Below are 19,491 nucleotides of genomic sequence, written 5' to 3'. Positions count from 1 at the left end.
AATTTTCTTCATAACCCAGACTAGATAAGATGTGAAATCCCTAACTTGTTTGGCATAATAAATTACAAGTTGATGTTTATTCACTGCTTGGAGGAAGCAAATTAAAATAATCTCTAATTTTCAAGTCTCTTAATGTTCTAGTACGTGAATAACTATCATTTTGTTCCTTAACAGTATATTTTGACCAAAGTTACAAACATTAAGTAGCAACTGTTTGCAACATTCATTTCCTGCTAGTATTTATTAATGTAGGTGCTTATTTATAGTTTCAAAATATAGCTCCTTGGTCTTTTGTGCCTTTCATTGTATTTTATCATGCTGTCTGTATCTATAAAGAAGAGAAAAATCACTATGATATGATCCCTTAGATAAAGTGAAAAGGAGGCTGTAGTGTTGGTAGGAGTAGATAACTTTGTACTTGAAGGGTGTTAGTTCATAGTGGGTAAGAATACTTGTGAGTATGTGCATCGATAATGAGGTGAAAGAATGAGGAATGAGTTATGCCTGCTGATAGTTGCCTACAGTAAATGCACATTAAAAAGAAATACTAAGTACTCATGTATCAGAAACTGATTTGTTCCTTTTACCACTGCTGGCCATTTATTAAGAAGAGGAGATGGTTCTAGTTTAATTAACCCAGTTGAGTGTAGCAGATGGGGCAGAATGTCTTGCAGCGATAAGACAATTCAGAAATGGCACCAGATGTTGAAAACTGTCCCTGGTGGTGTTTGAGTGCAGCCCAGATGTTCCAGTCCCACCTGGCTAGTTTCTAAGCACTGCGGGCTAAGCAGCTGTGATGTAACCTATATAATGTTCGCATAACACTAAAAGCACCATAATTGAACTGCTGCTCAAAACTTCTAAGGTTGTGACTCTTAAGAGGTGAAATCTTTAAGGACAAGCAAAAACAAGAACAACTGTTTAAGGTTCTAGTTTTTTTGGCTGTTGCTATTTATTTCATTGATAAGCAAATTAGAAATGGAACATTAAAATTTAATGTTACTGTTTAAATTATAGATAAAAATGTTCTTACCCATGTAGTATTTACAAAAAATAAAAATTTGTGTAAAATGTGATTTTTACACATAGACTGATTTAGATCTCACTCCTTTAAAAATACTGGGCTATAAATAACAAAAGGCTTTTATTTTTCCAAGGATTAAAAATGTGCTGGTATTCACTCCCTCATGGAGTAAACAATAGAAAAATCTTCCACCAAAGTCATTATTTTGATCTTTTTCTTCCAGTAACTACTAAAACTGATTTTTATTTAAATCAACTGCAAGTTTTTTCTTTTTATATAAAAATTCAAACATACAGAAAATTTGCCACATTGTTTTAGCTCTCTAATTCTTTGGTTTTTATCTGAGTGCCATTTGAGAGAAAATTACTAATATGATGACATTTTGCCCCTAAAACACTTCAACATGTATCTACTTACAAGGGTGTTGTCATTTGCCATCACAATATAAGTCTTGTGCTTGGAAATTTAACATTTTAAAACTAGAGTTACCGCCTAATAAACAGACCAAATGCAAATTTCTGTGGCATCTCAATTATGTCTTTCACACATTTCATTTACTGTCCCGTGCTTTTAGGCTCCTTTAAAACAGTGCTGGTCTTTTTGTTTTTTTATGATGTTGACATTTTCTGAAGAGTCTTGATAATTGTTTTGTAGACTGTCCCTCAATTTGTATTTGTTTGATTCATTCCTCATTGAATTCAGGTTAAATATTTTTGGCAAGAATGTCTACCTGAGTGATGCTATCCTTTCCAGTCCCCTTCCCTTAGAAGGCCCGCAAATATGATTTTGTCTGATTATTAGTGACATTAAAGTTTGATCACTTGTTTAACTGTTTGTCTGATTATTAGTGGTAGTAAGCCTATCAGTTGTTTAAGGTGTTACCCATCTGATTTATCCATTATAAAAGTAACTTCATCCCTCTGTATTCGCTGAATAACCTGACATTTTGAGATTCTGTGGATATCTTATGCTCCACCAATATTTTACTTAGAACTTAGCATGCATCCAAGATTTTTACAAAGAGTATAATTGGCAGGATAATTGTGTGCCACCTTATATTCATGAAATACAAGTGAGGGATAACCAGCTGCAGATATAGTATCAGTTATCTTAGTAGATGAAGGGCTGAGAGTGTAAAGTCTGAATAAAGGTCACATGTGACGTGAAACCTCTAGCTAGCTAGCTTTACCACCAATAAGGGGCCTTGAGTACTTGTTGTCTTTTAAGTGTGTGCTAAAACGGCTTCCTGAAGTTGCTGTTAGATGTTCTGTGGTTCTCAGTTTAACTTTTTCATCATGATCATTTTCTAGGAGGATCAACTGATTTCTTTGGAGGATTTGCTGATTTTAGTTCAGCTGCTGCATCAGGCAATTTCCCTTCCCAAGGTATGATATGATTTACTTGACTAGAAATCTAGAGATTGTGAAAAGGTTATCAACACAACTGCCTTAACCCTCAAATCAGTTTCTTTGGGGCATTTTTCTCCTTGTAGTATAGTAATTACTAATTTCTAAAAAAATTTTCGCAAATGTATTTTGTTGGGCCACTGGCTTAAATGTGTCCAAGGAATTAACTTGGTTGCAGACTGTTCAGTTATACTTAAATAAAATGGCCCTTATTGATAAGTAATTCTTATTTAACCTCTTTTGGGGGAAAAAGTTTATGGAGTATAAACTCATTTAGCTGCAAGAATATTATGGTTTATGTTTAGCTTATATGATTTTTATGAATGAAATTCAAGGACATTTAGATTGTGCAGATTGTCTTACTAAAAATCCATTTTTTTGTAACTTAACTCTTGTAAGAGCCATTTCTATGAAAAATAACTGAATTTCTGGGCCTTCCCGGTGGCGCAGTGGTTGAGCGCTGAGTTATGAAGCTGCCAGCAGCTTCTGCAGTGCAGGTTTGATCCCCATCTGCTCCCCGGCCACCGGAGGAGGGTCCCACATGGCGCACAGACCTCTCCTGCCGCCCGCTGCTCCCCTCAGCAGTGTACTTCGGTCCTTCTGCCTGCTCTGCTCTCCGCTCTGACTCTGGTGAATTCTCTCACCTTCCTGCGCTTCTGACTGTACCCAGTGCTTGTATAAATAAATAAATCTTTAAAAAAGAAAAAGAAAAAGAACTGAATTTCTTTTTGAAACATTCTTAGCAGTTTTAACCGTATGCAAAACTTCCTTATTCCATGTTAGACATTTTAAAATGTCCTAGATTTTATTGCCAGTATGTTTAAATATTGAATTGTTATGTTGTACACCTGAAACTAACATAATGTTATATGTCAATTATACCATTCGGGGTGGGGAGGGGTTTAAAAAATAGTTCCACTATCCCAGCAGAATATATAGGCTTAAACATCAAGGGTTGAGGTGAAAGTTTTGTCTTTTTTCCATTTTTTTTTAAATATTTATTTATACATATGAGAGCTGGGGTATAGGCCAGAGGTGTGGAGGGTGAGAGGATTCTCTAGAGACAGAGTGGGGAACAGAACAGGCAGAGTGACTGAAATACACTGCTGAGGGGAGCAGCGGGCGAGACTGGAGAGGTCTGCTGAGCCATGTGGGTTTTTCTCCTTGGCCGGCTAGGGATCGAGCTTGTGCTACAGAGACTGCAGATTGCTTCTTAGTGTGTCGCTTAACCCCTTGCGCCACCAGGGAGGCCTTGTCTTTTTTCCATTTTTATAGCAGTATTTTATCTTACTCCCTCTACCATGTGCTATGAAACTTGTTCACTTGGGGAAGGCCTCTGCGCCTCCAACTCTGTAAAGTAGGAATAATGCTACCTATCATAGTTCCTTATAAGGATAAATTGATGTCTGTAGAAGTGGGTAGAATAGGGAGGACATTTGTTACTATCTCATATTTAGGTTGTGAATGGGGTTGGTAGAATTGGTTTTCTGTAAAAACATCTGAAATTGGAGAGGTAATCTAAAAATATTTAGCTATAAGAAAACATGAGGTGAAGCAGAAAGATAATTTAGCTAAATTAGTCTTGTTCCTTTCAAGTAGTTATCCTTTGCTATTGAATGAAAATATTTCTTTCATAATGTTGTGAGGATTTATGAAGGTATATGCATAGCTTTAATGTGATTAGTGTTATTTTGAGAGCCTACTTGTATAAATTCTGAGCATGTCCCAGAAACTAGAATTGTGGAACAATTAACTGCTGTATTTTGGAATTATAGATATCCCTTAAAGGGGTTAAAGCCTTACTTTAGGCAAATCAAAGTGAAAGATAAACATTGCCCCAATTTTACATACTACCTGTGTAATTGTCTCAAAGTTTTTAGGTATATAAAGTTGCCTACCATGCAAATAATTCAAATATGTTAATATTGTTAAGTGATACATGCCTTCCTCTGTATGCATATGATTAATATAACCTGATCACCATTACGCAAGGGGCTGAAGCTGTAGAAACAATGATTAATCATTTCTGAACAATATATGCCCCACTAGAAATCTCTTCCTCCCATGATTAATCATCTCAGATAAAGTTTTCAGATGGGGCAGTGCATTTTGCCCAGTCCATTCTGTTGCTTTATAGATCAAGAAAATAGAAAACCAGCATGAAGTTTACCTTTATCCAGCCATCCTACTTAAACTAGTTTGAATTGTTTAATATATAGAATTGTAAAGCTCTTAATTCAATCTTTTGTAAAGATCAAAGATGTGTTTTAGTAAACCCTAAGGTAATGAATATTAGCTCAGTTCTAATTTTAAATTGTTTTTAGAGCTTGGGGTTTCTTAGTGAATTATTTTCTCTTTTAAGGGTGCTCCCTTTTAATATGGTAATAGAAGATTATAATTTTAAAGACTTAATGTTATTGTTCTTTGGCTGTTTAGCATAATGAGACTTGGGACTGCAGTACTTGGTTACCTTTTAGATTTGACAAAATGTATTTCCATGTTGTAAGTGAACATAGAGTGCAGAGATGGTGTTAATTAACTTGAAAATACATACTATTCGCTTTCAGATGACAGTTTATGTGTAGTTCTTTTCTCACCTTTGCTTTTTCAGCTTCTGTTAATTCATGTTTATCTGTTTGTCTCTTTAAGAAAGGTTTATTTACGTGGAATCATGTATACCCTAGTTAAGAAGTTTGTTTGTTTTTAAGTATCACTTGGTTTTTTATATATACTGTGTCCCAAATAGTCAATATTATTGGTGCAGAATTGATAACAGCTTGATTCACACATTTTATGGCATGTCTGAAGAAAAGAGAGCAGTGTCTTGGCTCCAAAGTAATAACAACCCTTAAATGGCATTTAGTATATATTAAATTATTTAATCCGTACAAATCTTGCAAATTTTTTTTAATTTAAATATTTTATTTTATGTAATTCTTACATCTTTTTTTCATCTTTGCACAATGCATGCATTTTCGTTTTGGTTATATTCCCCATACAATTGCATCTCCCCTCTTATTTTGACTCTAGTCCTTCCTTTCTCTGCCTCCTCCCACCCCCCCCCATGTGTCTCTGGTTTATAATTGCTTGTAGCAAATCTTGCAAATTTTTTAAAAAGTGAGACACAGGAAAGGTTAAGTAGGTGAAGTGTAATGATAGTTCCTTTTATAATATTAGCATGAGTTCCCCTGTTAAAACCAAACCCCATGTTTTATTTTAAAAGATTGTACAGTCCCATTTGAAGCAAGTGATGTACTAGGTTTATATTGTGACTATAGTCCTTGGGTTGTCAATGGAAATAAGACCAAATGAGTGAGAAATCTCTTTCCATAAAAATTTCAGGTTTTTTGGTCATACTTTTCTGTTTTGTTTTATAAACTTTATTCTCACGTATGTGTGTTACTTCCTTGAGTTAGATTTTCTGATTTTACTAAGTTTCTCCTCAACTGAGAATTCTGGATCTCCCAGCAAAAAGTATAACAAGTTTAGTACTTGCTCCTTTTTTATTGGGGTCTTGGGCTAGTTCATATTTGCTTAACTGGAAATATATTTGATATGCAGACTTAGGTTGAAGAGACATTTTGATTGTAAGTTCTCTGTATCACCTGAAACTTGCCTAGGGATGGATTTTACTTCATATGTGGGAGTTGTTTGTTGTTGTTGTTGTTTTTTTTTTTCTTTGCTACCTAATTAACACTCTTGGAATATTCATGAGAAAGAATAATGTCCAGATGGAAATGGTACTGTAGATGTTAACCTGGACGGACACACAGTTCAGCTCTAATTTGGTTCAGAAGTTTATAGATTGTTACAGTCATTCTGTGCATTTCAGAAAGTGTTTTACCTTTAGAGTTCTTTCTTTCTCAGTAACTGCAGCCAGTGGGAATGGAGACTTTGGTGACTGGAGTGCCTTCAACCAAGCCCCACCAGGAGCCATTGCTTCCAGTGGTGAACTCTTTGGTAGTGCCTCCCAGCCAGCTCTAGAACTTGGTGGTGGCTCACAACCAGCTCTGGGCCCACCTCCAGCTGCCTCAAATTCTTCAGACCTGTTTGATCTGATAGGCTCATCCCAGGCAACCATGACTTCTTCCCAGAGCATGAATTTCTCCATGATGAGCACTAATACCGTGGGACTGGGTTTGCCCATGTCAAGGTCACAGGTAAGTTGTCTCCCTTCCTGGGAAATTGCAATTTAGAATCTTTGAGGTACTCTAAATAATCTAATGGTAGATTAGCATAAAACAGAAAAATAAGCGAGCTCATTATGTCACTTTTGCACACTGCACTTACCTTACAGTTTTATTCCTGGGTTCTAGAGGGCAAGGCTTTCTCATCCATGTAAAGCTGTGCATGCGGCCTTACTCAGAGGAGGCACTTGCTGAAAATATATTGAATTAAACAACTTGCTATCTAATAGTTTTAAAAAGTTATTTTTAAGAGGAATAGAGACTAGATGTATAGTTTTACCAAGAGCTAGCATGCATTCAATAAGAACGCTGGTTATGTCCTTAAAGAAATAACACTTCTTGGATACAAACAATTTTTGCTAAAGTTTAAGTTATTTTCTAAAATGGTGGACATTGGGCCTTCCTGGTAGTCTGGTAGTCCAGGGGTTAAGTCTCAGCACTGTCACCACAACGGCCTGAACTGGATCCTCGGCCAGGGCACTAACCCACATATGGCACAACAGACCTCTCCTGTCTCACCTGCTGTTCCCCTTAGCAGTGTATTTCAGTAAATCTGCCTGCTCTGCTCCCCACTCTTTGTCTTGTGAATCCTCTCACGCCCCCTCTCCCCCTGCGCCTCTGACCTTCACCCCAGTTCTTCTAGACAAAAATAAATTAAAAGTATTTTTTAAAAAGTAATTAAATGGTATACATTCTTCCCCATTCTGGACCTGCTCTGTAATTTATGAATATTATATAGGCTCTTTGAAATGAACTGTTATAAGTTCATTTCATAAAGAAAAACCACTAAATGTGAGCTTTTTAATTCATTTTTTTAATAGTAAGTTCTAAAGTACCTTAAAATTTGAACAAGTCCCAGTTTGGAATATCTGAGTTGTACAGGAATTTGCTGCTTTTCACTGAAACTATTCCAAATAATTTTGTATGATACTAATTGCTCATTTTAATGTGTAGATTCTCTTTTGAGTGTTAGGATGAAGAGAAGAAAGAAGCAGAAAGGTGACTGCTCCGTGTGACAAAGTATACCTAACATTAAGGGGGTGGGCACAAAGGCCACACAGATGCCACTAAATTAAACCACACCAGTTCATTCTTTGAGTTTCTGTCATGTGACCTGAGTCTAGTTATTTTCAGACTTAACTGTAACTGTGTTTTGGTTTTTTGGATTGGTACATTTTCAATTCTTCTTCCTAGTCCTATTTCTTGCCTTTTCATAATTCTCCATAGTAATTACCAGGCACCTCTGCTTCTTTCTCCTGACTTGGCCCACATATAGCAGCTTCACTTATGTTGATCACTTTGGGTAATTGACATATACAGGAGCAGGGTGGTGTCATCAGGTTGTATGAAATAAAACTGGCTGTCTTGATGGATTCACTTTTTATAACTGAGAAATTATATTCTAAGCTCCATTTAGGGTATCTACTTGTATAATTCTTTAAGGCTATATTTACCTGAAATTGCTAGTTTCCCCTGCTGGCGACTTACAGACTTTGGGTGACAGGATGATAAATGTTTGTTAACGTCAACATGTTTTTTCCTCACCCCAAACACGAATTGGACTTAAGAAGAACATCTTTGAACAGCTAGTGATACAAGATACTGAAGAGCTTAGCATAGAACATTTATTGTTCTAAAAGAGTTTATAAAATCTGCTATATATTTAGAATTATAAAATAGACTGCCATTTGATAACCTTTCTAGAACATATGCTCAATTTTTAGAGCACTTTTCTATTTTCCAGCCTTTGCAAAATGTTAGCACAATGCTGCAGAAGCCTAATCCTCTCTATAATCAGAATACAGATATGGTCCAGAAGTCGGTCAGCAAAACCCTGCCCTCTACCTGGTCTGATCCCAGTGTAAACATCAGCCTAGACAACTTACTACCTGGTATGCAGCCTTCCAAACCCCAGCAGCCATCACTGAACACAATGATTCAACAACAGAGTAAGTTACAAGACTATCCATTTCTTTGTGTGTTTGTCGTCTTTTACCTTGATGCCAGGACTACTTCAAGCCGTGAAATAAAAATACATAACAGGGCCTCCCTGGTGGCGCAGTGGTTGAGCGCTGGGTTGCGAAACTGCCCGCTGCCTCTGCAGCGCCGGTTCGATCCCTGGCTGCTCCCTGGCCACCAGAGGAGGGTCCCGCATGGCGCGCAGACCTCTCCTGCCGCCCGCTGCTCCCCTCAGCAGTGTACTTCGGTCCTTCTGCCTGCTCTGCTCCCCGCTCTGGCTCTGGTGAATTCTCTCACCCTCCCGCGCTTCTGACTGTACCCAGTGCTTGTATAAATCAATCAATCAATCTTGTATAAATAAATAAATAAATCTTTAAAAAAAAAATACATAACACAAACTACCAAAGGTAGCTGTGTGTTCACTTCACATCATACTTAATGTCCCTCCTAAGTACAATGACATACTTAATGTTTTCTTGGCATAACATTTGTTGTATTATGGTGAGTTTGGAGGGCCAGATCACTAAAATAAAAATACCTATTGTAGAAAACTTAAAATGTATGCATATATAAAAATCATCTGAAACAAAAATCATCAGAACTCTATTGCAGATAGTAATCACCATTAGTACATACTTCTTTACATCTTTTCCAGCCATGTATTTAACATTTCAGATGATTTTGCCTATATTCTGCTTCTTGCACTTCTCATTCAGCATTAAATTATGATCATTTTCCCTGTGTTCAGTATTCTAAAGTAAAAAGATTTTAGATTTTTTTTTTTTAAATAGAGGCATGTTTATTTATTTGTTTGTTTGTTTTTGTTTATACAAGCACTGGGTAGTCAGAAGCGCAGGAGGGTGAGAGAATTCACCAGAGCCAGAGCGGGGAGCAGAACAGGCAGACTGACGAAGTACACTGCTGAGAGGAGCAGTGGGCGGCAGGAGAGGTCTGCGCGCCATGTGGGACCCTCCTCCGGTGGCCGGGGAGCAGCCGGGGATCTAACCGGCGCCGCAGAGGCCGCAGGCAGCTTCGCAACCCAGCGCTCAACCGCTGCGCCACCAGGGAGGCCCAAGATTTTAGATTTTTATAGTTACTACCTTATTGGTGTGTAGTTCCTCTAAGTTACTTTCCTTATCTCCAGCTTTTTGCTATTATAAATTACTCCATGATTTTATATAAATCCTTGTACTTGTAACTTTTTCTCCCTTAATATAATGCCCTAAAACTAGAGTGAATCAAAGGATATAAACATTTTTAAGGCTTTTTGATACATTTTTAAGGCTTTGTGTATCAAAACCTCTTTAAGCAACTGGTGAGAGTTGTTAGGTCAAATTCAACAATAGATTTTGTAGGGATGATGTTAAAATGGTTCATGTTTTCCCTAGTCCACTTTTAATTGTTACCACATCTTTGGGACACCAAAGCCAGAAGCCATTAAAACTTTAGTAAACAATGCAGGTGAATTGACTTCTCTTATAAACTCACTGTAAAGGAATTTTATTGGGGCATAGAAGTATTGGTGAGCAGTGTATTATTTTTCTGTTCTGTGAATAAAGGTCTTTCATCTCTTTTCTTCTGGTAGATATGCAACAGCCTATGAATGTGATAACCCAAAGTTTTGGAGCCGTGAACCTCAGTTCTCCATCGAACATGCTTCCTGTCCGGCCCCAGACTAGCCCTTTGATGGGGGGGCCCATGCCTGTGAGCATGCCCAGTGTCATGACTGGTGCCATGGGTATGGCCCCTCTTGGGAACGCTCCAATGATGAACCCGAGCATGATGGGCATGAACATGAACTTAGGAATGTCAGCTGCTGGGGTGGGCCTGACAGGCACAATGGGAATGGGCATGCCCAACCTAGCCATGACTTCTGGAACTGTGCAACCCAAGCAAGATGCCTTTGCAAATTTTGCCAACTTTAGCAAATAATAGATTGTAAAGGAGCAGATTGAATGAAGGATTTTTAGCTGTGCAGAGAGGTGATGTTGAGATGGAAAATGCTAATCGACTCCCCTTTCTTTTATCAATTAATTAAAATAAACCTACATAAAGAACCAAAAAGGCTGTTTTATAAAAGTGAAATACCTGGTATTCCATATGGCCGGGCCAACGCACTTCAGATAAGGCCGTCAGACCATCAGAGCCATTTTCCCAGTGAGGATAGACTATAAGTGGGATTGTGAGACCATTGAAAGCCTTTGTAAATCAAAGAGCCTGTTTTAACATCATAATTTGTGGGAAGACTGGAATAGAGTTGAATAAATGTTAGAATCTCTAATTTTATACTTTTCTTTTCCTGAGGAACTTGATTTTCTGTCCCTGAATTGCCTTGTCATAATTGGGTCTGTTCCTTTTACTACCACTCTTGAGTCCATATATGAAATCATTAAAGTTGGATGATCAGTTTTTTATAAAAATATATATTTTTGTCCAAAAGAGGCATACATATGTGATTAAGGCTAAATCAAAGGTAACTGGAATGTATATACTTTTGCTAATGTTCCAGCAACTCTGCTATTCTACTATCCAAATTTTTATTGTAATAAAACCTCTTTAAGCAATTGGTGATAGTTGTGGGACTTTCCCCTATCTTCTGCTAGAATTATTCTGTGCAGAACTAGAAAAAAATATTTTTTCAGGACTGCTCTGTGGTTTCCTTTAAAAGAAAAAAACCCTCCAGTATTTTCAATTGTTTCAGCAGTTGTCATTTACAGTTTGCAGTGATGCACTTGGCAAGGCTTCCTTCCGTGTTTATCCCTGTAGCCACACCATGTAACTGTCCCCAACAGTCAGAAGAGAAAAATATTTATTTTTATGTTTTTTGGTGTCTTTGAAAACATTGAAACAGTAAAAATCCATTCAACCCTTAAGTTAAAGATGAATGTTAGAAATCAACAATATTGGCTTTTAGATTTTATACAGTATTTGTTTTGGTTTGGTTTTGAGTGTATATAATATGGCATTAGCAATATGGCCCCGATAGAGAGAGGAGTTAAGTATCTATTATTAAAGGAGACCTGTAGCAGTCAAGAGATTTTATTGGTTTAATGGCAAATAAAGGAAATTAATTAAACTGTTTTTGTTTTCCTGCTGTAATTCTGCATTAAGCTCACATGAAAATCATGATTCTAGAGTTTGGAATGCAAAATTGTTTCACCCCCAAGCTGGGAATATTTTTTAAAATAAATACTATAATATAGGTTTCAAATTATTACCTCCCCACTTTGTGTTGACATTTTTTTTATTAAATTGATAAAACTTTGTTTCCATTGTATTCATAATGTTCTGTTATACGTAACATTAAAATGTTCATTAAAATCAATGTTGAGCTGCTTTTTCTTTCATTCTGTTAGACATTTGAGACCATTTGGGGAAAAAATAATTATAATTTGGGCAAAGTAATTTTTATAAATAATTTAAAATTATTTAATGACTTCTCTATTCTTTCCTATTAGACTCTACTGTTAGGAATTAAAAATGAAGCAGCAAAGATATCCTGACCTGCTCCATTCCTGCTAATGTTCCATCTACAACATTTCTAATTAGGCAGAAATTCATGTACTTCAGCTAAGTGGTAATGAAAAGTGATTCATTTGCTGAATAAGAGATGAGAGAGAGTGTAATTAGCTGACTGTGGTTTTTAATCTTTCAACAATTCAATGTGTTTAAATTAGTTTCAAAGAATAGGGGCTTTCAAGTGTTGTTACTTCAGAGCAATCAAGCCAGGCTACGGTGGCAGCCTGGAGAATATCTTCACTGACACTTAAAACCAATCATCTTAAATGGATATTTTCTTTAAATTGATAGAGGTATATAGAATTTTCAAATACATATGGTTCTTGGATGAGGTTAATGTTTCTGAACTTTTGTGTGTGTTCAAAATTTCTAATAAAATTAAGATTTATCTCTCAAGTAATTCCATATTATGCCTTTTTTCCTGTGTTGGATCTCTCAAACAAAAGGAAACCTCCATTTCCGTTATGACTGCACCTCAACACAGAGTTCGCTGTCTTTTGGTGCTGCTTGTTTCAGAAACCGTGGAAGAGGAAACATAAGAACCGTCTCGTTTGGGGGTTCATCCAATTAAATGATCTGTCTTGGGGCTTACTAAGTGATACTTCAAAGTACAATTACCTAATATCTTTGAAGCTGGTGAGAGAATAAGGTATTGGGCTCCCTCTTGAGGTTTTTAACTTCTCTGGTAGGATCTTCAGGAGCCATAAATACACATATCATTCTTATATGGTACTTGTAACTGTTTCCTTTTTTTCTTAAAATTTTAAATGACATCCATAATGCTACTGATTTGGTGGTAGGCACTAATAAATTAAGGGCTGTGGTTACTTTTATTTGGAAGGAAAAATTAATAGTCTCAAGTAGTAATAAAACTGGTTTAACCTTCCTGAGGTAATTTAAAGAACTTTTCCCTTCTTCAGAACTTTACATAGTCTCATGATGATCAGTAATGTGCAGTTTTCTAGTTAAACTATTAAAAATAAGGCTAACTGTCCACAGAGCACCTTCTGCTACTCAGATTTCTGAAATACAGGGGCTTGTGTTTTTATCTCTAGAGAGACAGCACTGCATGTGGATGAGCCTGGGCTTGGAAGTGCCCAGATCTGTCACCCACTCAGTGCCAAGGCAACCTTGGTCAACTCACTTGACTTCCTCAGCCATGATATATTGTTGAAAAAATGGATTGATTATCTGGAAACGCTTGATAAAATGAGTGACAGCTATCAGCAACATTTACATGCTGTAAGTGTTTCTCTGCCTCTGATTTTTATTTTTATGTAAATGTGCTTACTCATCAAGAACTTTCTTTGTGTCTGACACTGTTAAATACTTCATATGCATGTCTTTTAATCTACACAACAAATGCGCAAATGTTCGTATTCCTGCTTTACTCCTATTAGCAAAGTAGTTAAGAAAGCCTGAGAGACTGTTCTACTAAGTGGACTTCTAATTGAAGATTTTCCTATCTTGCTTGCTTTTTTTAACAGACAAGAAAACTCGAAGTGAGCTGTTTTGTGAATGTATCGACTCATTTCTACTTAAGCACATTAGTGCAGCTGTGAGAACTATTGCTGTGAGTGCTTGCTATGGGATTTGCCATAACAAGTAGCCCCAACTAGAATGCCTGCTTTTAGAAGCCATAGAGAAGTTTTTTCTTAAGCATTGCAGTTTTAAGACAGACCTCACTTGTCTTCTGTTACCCAGAGAAGCAATCAGATATGAAGACATGATTTGTTTACCTCTAACTGTGTATGCCCTTACTTCTTGTGTTTTCCTTCTGCAACAGTGGCTGCCTGGCATGTGCCCTATTCTCAGACAAGTAGCTCCCAGCACCCGGTACCCGCCTGCTGACACAGGTGGGAAGTCAGCATGCGGCTGAATCAGATGCTTAGCTTCCGGGGATTTAGAGGGTGTTCAGAGTCCTGGTGGGTAAACGAGGGTTCCATTTGCTATTCTTTATAGCAGATGCCCTCACTTCAGATAAGAGCTCTGGACTGGGAATCCTACATTTTCCACTGGATATTTTCTTTTTTTTTCCTTTCAGATCTTTTATTGTTGTAAATCCATTATCCATTTCTGTCTACTTAAAATTATATTTCTATGTCCATGTATGTGGATGAATCTACCTTTAACTAGAACTAGGATTTTACTCTACCTATTTTTTTTTTTTATAAATTTTATTGTTATATTCCCCATACAATTGCAGCCCCCCCATTCTGACCCCAGTCCCTCCCCTCCCGCCCCCGCCCCCCTAAAAGTGTCTCTGGTTCATAGTTTTTTGTTGATTTTGATTTTCACTTTCTTATATTCATTTTCCTGGTCCCTTATTTAAGTTTTCTAGATTCCTGCTATGAGTGAGACCATCCGGTATTTTTCTTTTTCTTTCTGGCTTATTTCGCTGAGCATGATCCCTTCCAGCGCCATCCATGTTGCTGCAAATTGCATGTGTTTATCTTTTTTGAATGCTGAGTAATATTCCATGGTATATATGTACCACATCTTCTTGATCCAGTCATCTATTTTTGGGCATTTGGGTTGTTTCCAAAGCTTAGCTATTGTAAACAGTGCTGCTATAAACATAGGGGTGCAGGTGTTCTTTGGAATTGATGTTTCTGTGTCCTTTGGGTAAATACCTAGGAGTGGAATTGCTGGATCATATGGAAGCTCTATGTTTAGTAGGTCCAGAAATCTCCACACAGCTCTCCACAGTGGTTGGACCAGTTTGCACTCCCACCAACAGTGCAGGAGAGTTCCTTTTTCTCCACACCCTCGCCAACATTTGTTGTTGCTAGTTTTTTTAATATGTTCCACTGGATATTTTCTGGCCGTAGAGCTTGCAGTCGTGTTCTGTAAATGTTCTGAGCATACACTGCCTTCATTTGGTAATGAAATGGGAGAGTTTAGAGTTGAAATGTAGTGCAGCTTGGTCTCAGGGTCCCTTTAGACCCTTAAAAGTTCTCTCTCCAGGGCCTCCCTGGTGGCACAAGGGTTTGGGACGCAACCTATGAAGCTGTCCGCAGCCACTGCAGCATGAGTTTGATCCCCGACCAGCCAGGGAGCTGCCCACAAGACACGGCAGACCTCTCCTGACTCGCCAGCTGCTCCCTTCAGCAGTGTATTTCAGTCAGTCTGTCTGTTCTGTTTCCCACTCTGTCTCTGTGAATCCTCTCAACCCCCACACCTCTGGCCTGTACCCCAGTTCTTGTATGTGTAGATGGATAAATCTTTAGAAAATAAAAAAAAATTTATAATAAAAGTTACCTCTCCAGGGCCTCCCTAACATTGCAAGGAAGGGCTCAAGTCTCAGCGCTATGCAGCTATCAGCAGTCACTGCAGCACAAGTTCAATCCCCAACAGGGAGATAACCCACATGACACAGCACACCTCTCCTGTCCTGCCCACTGCTCCCTTCCGCAGTGTATTTCAGTTAATCCACCAGCTCTGATCCCCATTCTGTCAGTGGTGAATCCTCTCACCCCTGCTCTCCATACCTCTGGCCTGCTCTCATGCATGAATAAATCTTAAAAAAAATAAAAAAGTTACCTCTCCATACTTTCTACATTTGAAATAAAACCTGAGTAACTTAAAATGATAGATTTTACAATAACCCATTGCCTGTGGGTTATAATTTTATGAAATTTTATAAAAAGCTGTTATTTCATGAGAGAAGCTTTTGAGAAGAGTGGCATTGTTTTACATTTTAAAAAATCTTTTACCCGACTCAGCATACAGCTGATCTTCTGCACTCAACCTGTGCTGACTTGCCCTGGTGGAAATATTTGGGGTCTCGGGTCTAGTGAGAATCAATTGATAAGTCAGTCCATTCTGGTAACTGTACCTGTTTGCTTGATATGTAAGTTTCCAAAATTATCTGCTTGAAAGACAAAGCACTTATTCTGTCCTCTCGCCTTACTCACAAGTGAAGTGCCTGTTACATGAAATTGGCTTCTGGCTACTAAGCAATAAAAATTGGTGCTTTTTTAAAATAAAGGAGAAAACAAAGAGAAATGAAATAAAAGATGATTTGTTTAATATTTAGTGCACATTTAATAAATAGCTTTTATCATTAAGAAGTTTCTTACCCATCGTGGCCTTTTAGAAAACTGCAAAATGAGAAGGGGTGCTGGGAACTTACACCTCCTGTGTACTTTGAGAAGTGCTCTGTGATGCTGGCTTATGTGCACCAGGTGTGGCTGGAGCCTCACGGTCACAGAGGAGTTGGGAGACAGGCAGAGGCGAAAAATAACGGGTGTTGGGGTAGAGGTCCTTCAGGGCACCTGAACCACCAGAGACAACATTTTCTGGAGGCCCCATTTGCTTTCATTATACAGATGTCCAAGGGCTCACTTAAAAACAATTTTGGGTCCTCCCTGGTGGTGCAGGGGTTAAAGACACAGCGCTATCAAGCTATCACCAGCCAGTTAGTAAACCCCACCGGCCAGGGAGCTACCCACATGGCGCAGCAGACCTCTCCTGTCTTGCCCGCTGCTCCCCTCAGCAGTGTATTTCAGTACATCTGCCTGTTCTGTTCCCACTCTGGTGAATCCTTTCACCCCCCACACCTCTGGTCTACACCTCAGTTCTCATACGCATAAGTAAAAATAAATATTTAAAAAAAATTGGGGCTTTAAAAACTCTGGGCCATTTGTAAATGCGAGTTAAGTATTTCAAGCAGCAGTAGCTCGTGTGTTACATATTACAGTTTGCAGAGAGAACTCGCACTCATGCCCTCCCTGATCTTCACCCTAGCCCTAAGGTGAGACCAGCACTATCCCATTAGAATGAACATTAGGGAGAGATCAAAGCAGCCATGCAGCCAAGTCTTAGTGACCCAACCCATCATCCCATCATCCCTCATCACCCCTCTATTAATATGTCAGACCTTTTAATTTAAAAAAAAACTGCCCATTCTGTACAGATAGTCAGCTTTTTCTTGCCTATCACTGGTCTCTGAGCACATTTTCTCAGATGCCATGTAATGCTGCACACATAGTAGACAGCTAGTAAATGGTCGTTAACGAATATGTTTTTAAAGTCAACACTGAATGTTCATGAAATCTATTTGCATTTTCTAAAGGTCACCAGCAGGAGATGAGGCACAGAGCAAATAAACACTGATCTCTTCTGAAGAGTAGCCCTTTTGTTTGTTTTGTAGAAGTGGTGATGTGATTTAGCGTGAAAACATTAACCAAATCTCAAAGAGGTTTGCTGTGACACAAAGGTTTCTCCAGGCACAGGGCAAGAAGTTTAAGAGAAGCCACAGGAGAGGTGGATGGCCATGGGCTGTAGTCTAAAATGGCGCTGTGCTACTTACTAAGAAGAGTGGATTCAGCAATTCTCTGCTTGTTTCTGTGATTCTTGCATTTGAGAAACAGAACTATGATTCCTGACCACCAAATAAAAGTAAAATGGAACTTCCAGATTTAAGGTATCTTTAAAGGAATATGTGAATTGATGTCTGTAGAATTGGGCTTTAAAAAGGCATTTAGAAATACTTAGTAATTTGCAAACCCCAGTTTGGTGGCCAGTAAGTGAACTATCTTATTTTTGATGGGAAAAAATACTATTTTTTTATTGGAGAATGATTTGGAGGCAGAAGTTAACAAATAACCTTTTTTTTTTAAGATTTATTTATTTATTTATTTATACAAGCACTGGGTACAGTCAGAAGTGCGGGAGGGTGAGAGAATTCACCAGAGCCAGAGCGGGGAGCAGAGCAGGCAGAAGGACCGAAGTATGCTGCCGAGGGGAGCAGCAGGCGGCAGGAGAGGTCTGTGCGCCATGCAGGACCCCCCTCCAGTGGCCGGAGAGCAGCCGGGGATCAAACTGGTACCACAGAGGCTGCGGGCAGCTTCGCAACCCAGTGCTCAACCACTGTGCCACCAGGGGAGGCACACAAATAACCTTTTTTTTAAGTCATCTTTTATGAGACAGTGATAAGGTTAAATAGAAGAAGTCCTTAAGTAACTTTAAGTTTACATCCTTTGACCCTAATTCCTATAATAAACCAAGGACAGGATATTGCAACTGGAAATGTTTTAGTTGTAAAGAACATTTCACCTGTTTTTAATTCTTCCAACATGGAAGTGTGTGTATATATGCCTCCGTGCACACAAAATCTGTCTCTCTATAAAAATATATGATAAAGGTTGGCTCTTAAATACTGTCTCTTCACCAAATTTTTTAGATGTCCCAAGAGTCTCAGATTTGAATGATAAAAAGGGTGCCATAAGGTACCGCTTTAGTAATTAACTGGTTCTTTAATAAGGCCTCAATTACTTTGTTTCATGATAAGGAAAAAAAAATATGTTCCAAGACAGAGTTACATTCGACATCTGGGAACCCCCTAACAGCTGGCTACCTAATGAATATGCATCTGCTTAAGAGGCTGTAGACCATTAATAAACCAATAGATGTAAAGCAGAAACAATCTTTGTCAGCTTCAAATGAGATTGGATGCAATGTGCTGTGAAGTGTCACTGTCACATTGAATCGAGTTTGGGAGGTTAACAATCAACTGCTCCCGGCTGGTGTCTTTGGAGGTCTGCACCGAAGTGCAAACACTTCCAGACCTGGGTTTCTGGTCGAGTTTCTGATGAGCAGCCTCTTCCTCCCCAGCTCCTGATGTGAGGCTCACCACGTCTTGTTTCAGAAAACTCTTTGTTTTGTTCCACTGTACCACACTGTTGGCCAAGACTCTAAAACAAAGGACTCTGGTCCAGATGGGAAAGGCAGGAAGCAGCACCATCAGATAGCACAAGCTAGACCTCCACTGACTTGGAACCATGTCAGATGTAATGTCTGTGTCTGCTGAGACCCTGGGAACTCGTGGGGCTGAGAAAAGGGGCCTCACTCCCAGTACAGACAGCACCTAAGGCAATGACTGCTGGTCTAAAGGAAAAGGAACCCCTCAAGTAAGGGATGCACCCACTTAACAGTTGTGCAATTAGGACCACACTTCCCAACTTACTGGTGGAGAGATCTTGAGGGACAGAGTCATAGAAGCCCTTTGACATCCTAGTTTGTGAAAGAGCTTGTGCTCTCACAACTAAACACACCCCCAAATATTTAGCAACATGAACACCCAATGAGATCATTCCTCTTTTTGCCAAACAGAAATCTGCGGTATGAGAACAGTCAGCATTTGAGATCGCTGAGAATCATGTGGCTGTCTCCAAGAGTCAGAGCTCTCAGCTCTCCTTAAATGCAAAAGGAGAGGAAGTGAAGCTTTGAGATATAACCTGAAGCTTGATTATAGATGTGAATGCCTATAGATGTGAATGCCATTAATGCAGGCACCCAGTAAAGGAAGATCTGGCAAAAAATGGTATTGGCTTTTTAAAAAAGCTTAAAGCAATATTTCCCAGTTTGTGGGTTTTTTGTTTTTGTTTGTTTA

General features: G+C 38.5%; 1 protein-coding gene across 4 annotated transcripts in view; it reads left to right on the top strand.

The window, feature by feature from the left end:
- CLINT1 (clathrin interactor 1) overlaps window positions 1–10,508 on the top strand; it is a gene marked incomplete at both ends in the record, with an annotated part of 65,814 nt that extends 55,306 nt beyond the window's left edge. Inside the window, 4 exons of one of the 4 annotated variants that reach the window (XM_084243354.1) lie at window positions 2,335–2,409; window positions 6,298–6,590; window positions 8,416–8,566; window positions 10,162–10,508. In XM_084243354.1, coding sequence (XP_084099480.1) covers window positions 2,335–2,409; window positions 6,298–6,590; window positions 8,416–8,566; window positions 10,162–10,508 — 866 coding nt within the window. Of the gene's footprint in view, window positions 1–2,334; window positions 2,410–6,297; window positions 6,591–8,361; window positions 8,567–10,161 lie in introns of all 4 variants that reach the window. The other 3 variants (XM_084243353.1, XM_084243356.1, XM_084243355.1) reach the window with 3 other exon arrangements.
- Window positions 10,509–19,491: the final 8,983 nt, after the last annotated feature.

Source organism: Talpa europaea, assembly GCF_964194135.1.
Source record: "Talpa europaea genome assembly, chromosome: 9".
NCBI classification, from domain to species: domain Eukaryota; kingdom Metazoa; phylum Chordata; class Mammalia; order Eulipotyphla; family Talpidae; genus Talpa; species Talpa europaea.
The sequence above is the reverse complement of the archived record's forward strand: the minus strand, read 5'-3'. Positions and strand labels throughout refer to the sequence as shown.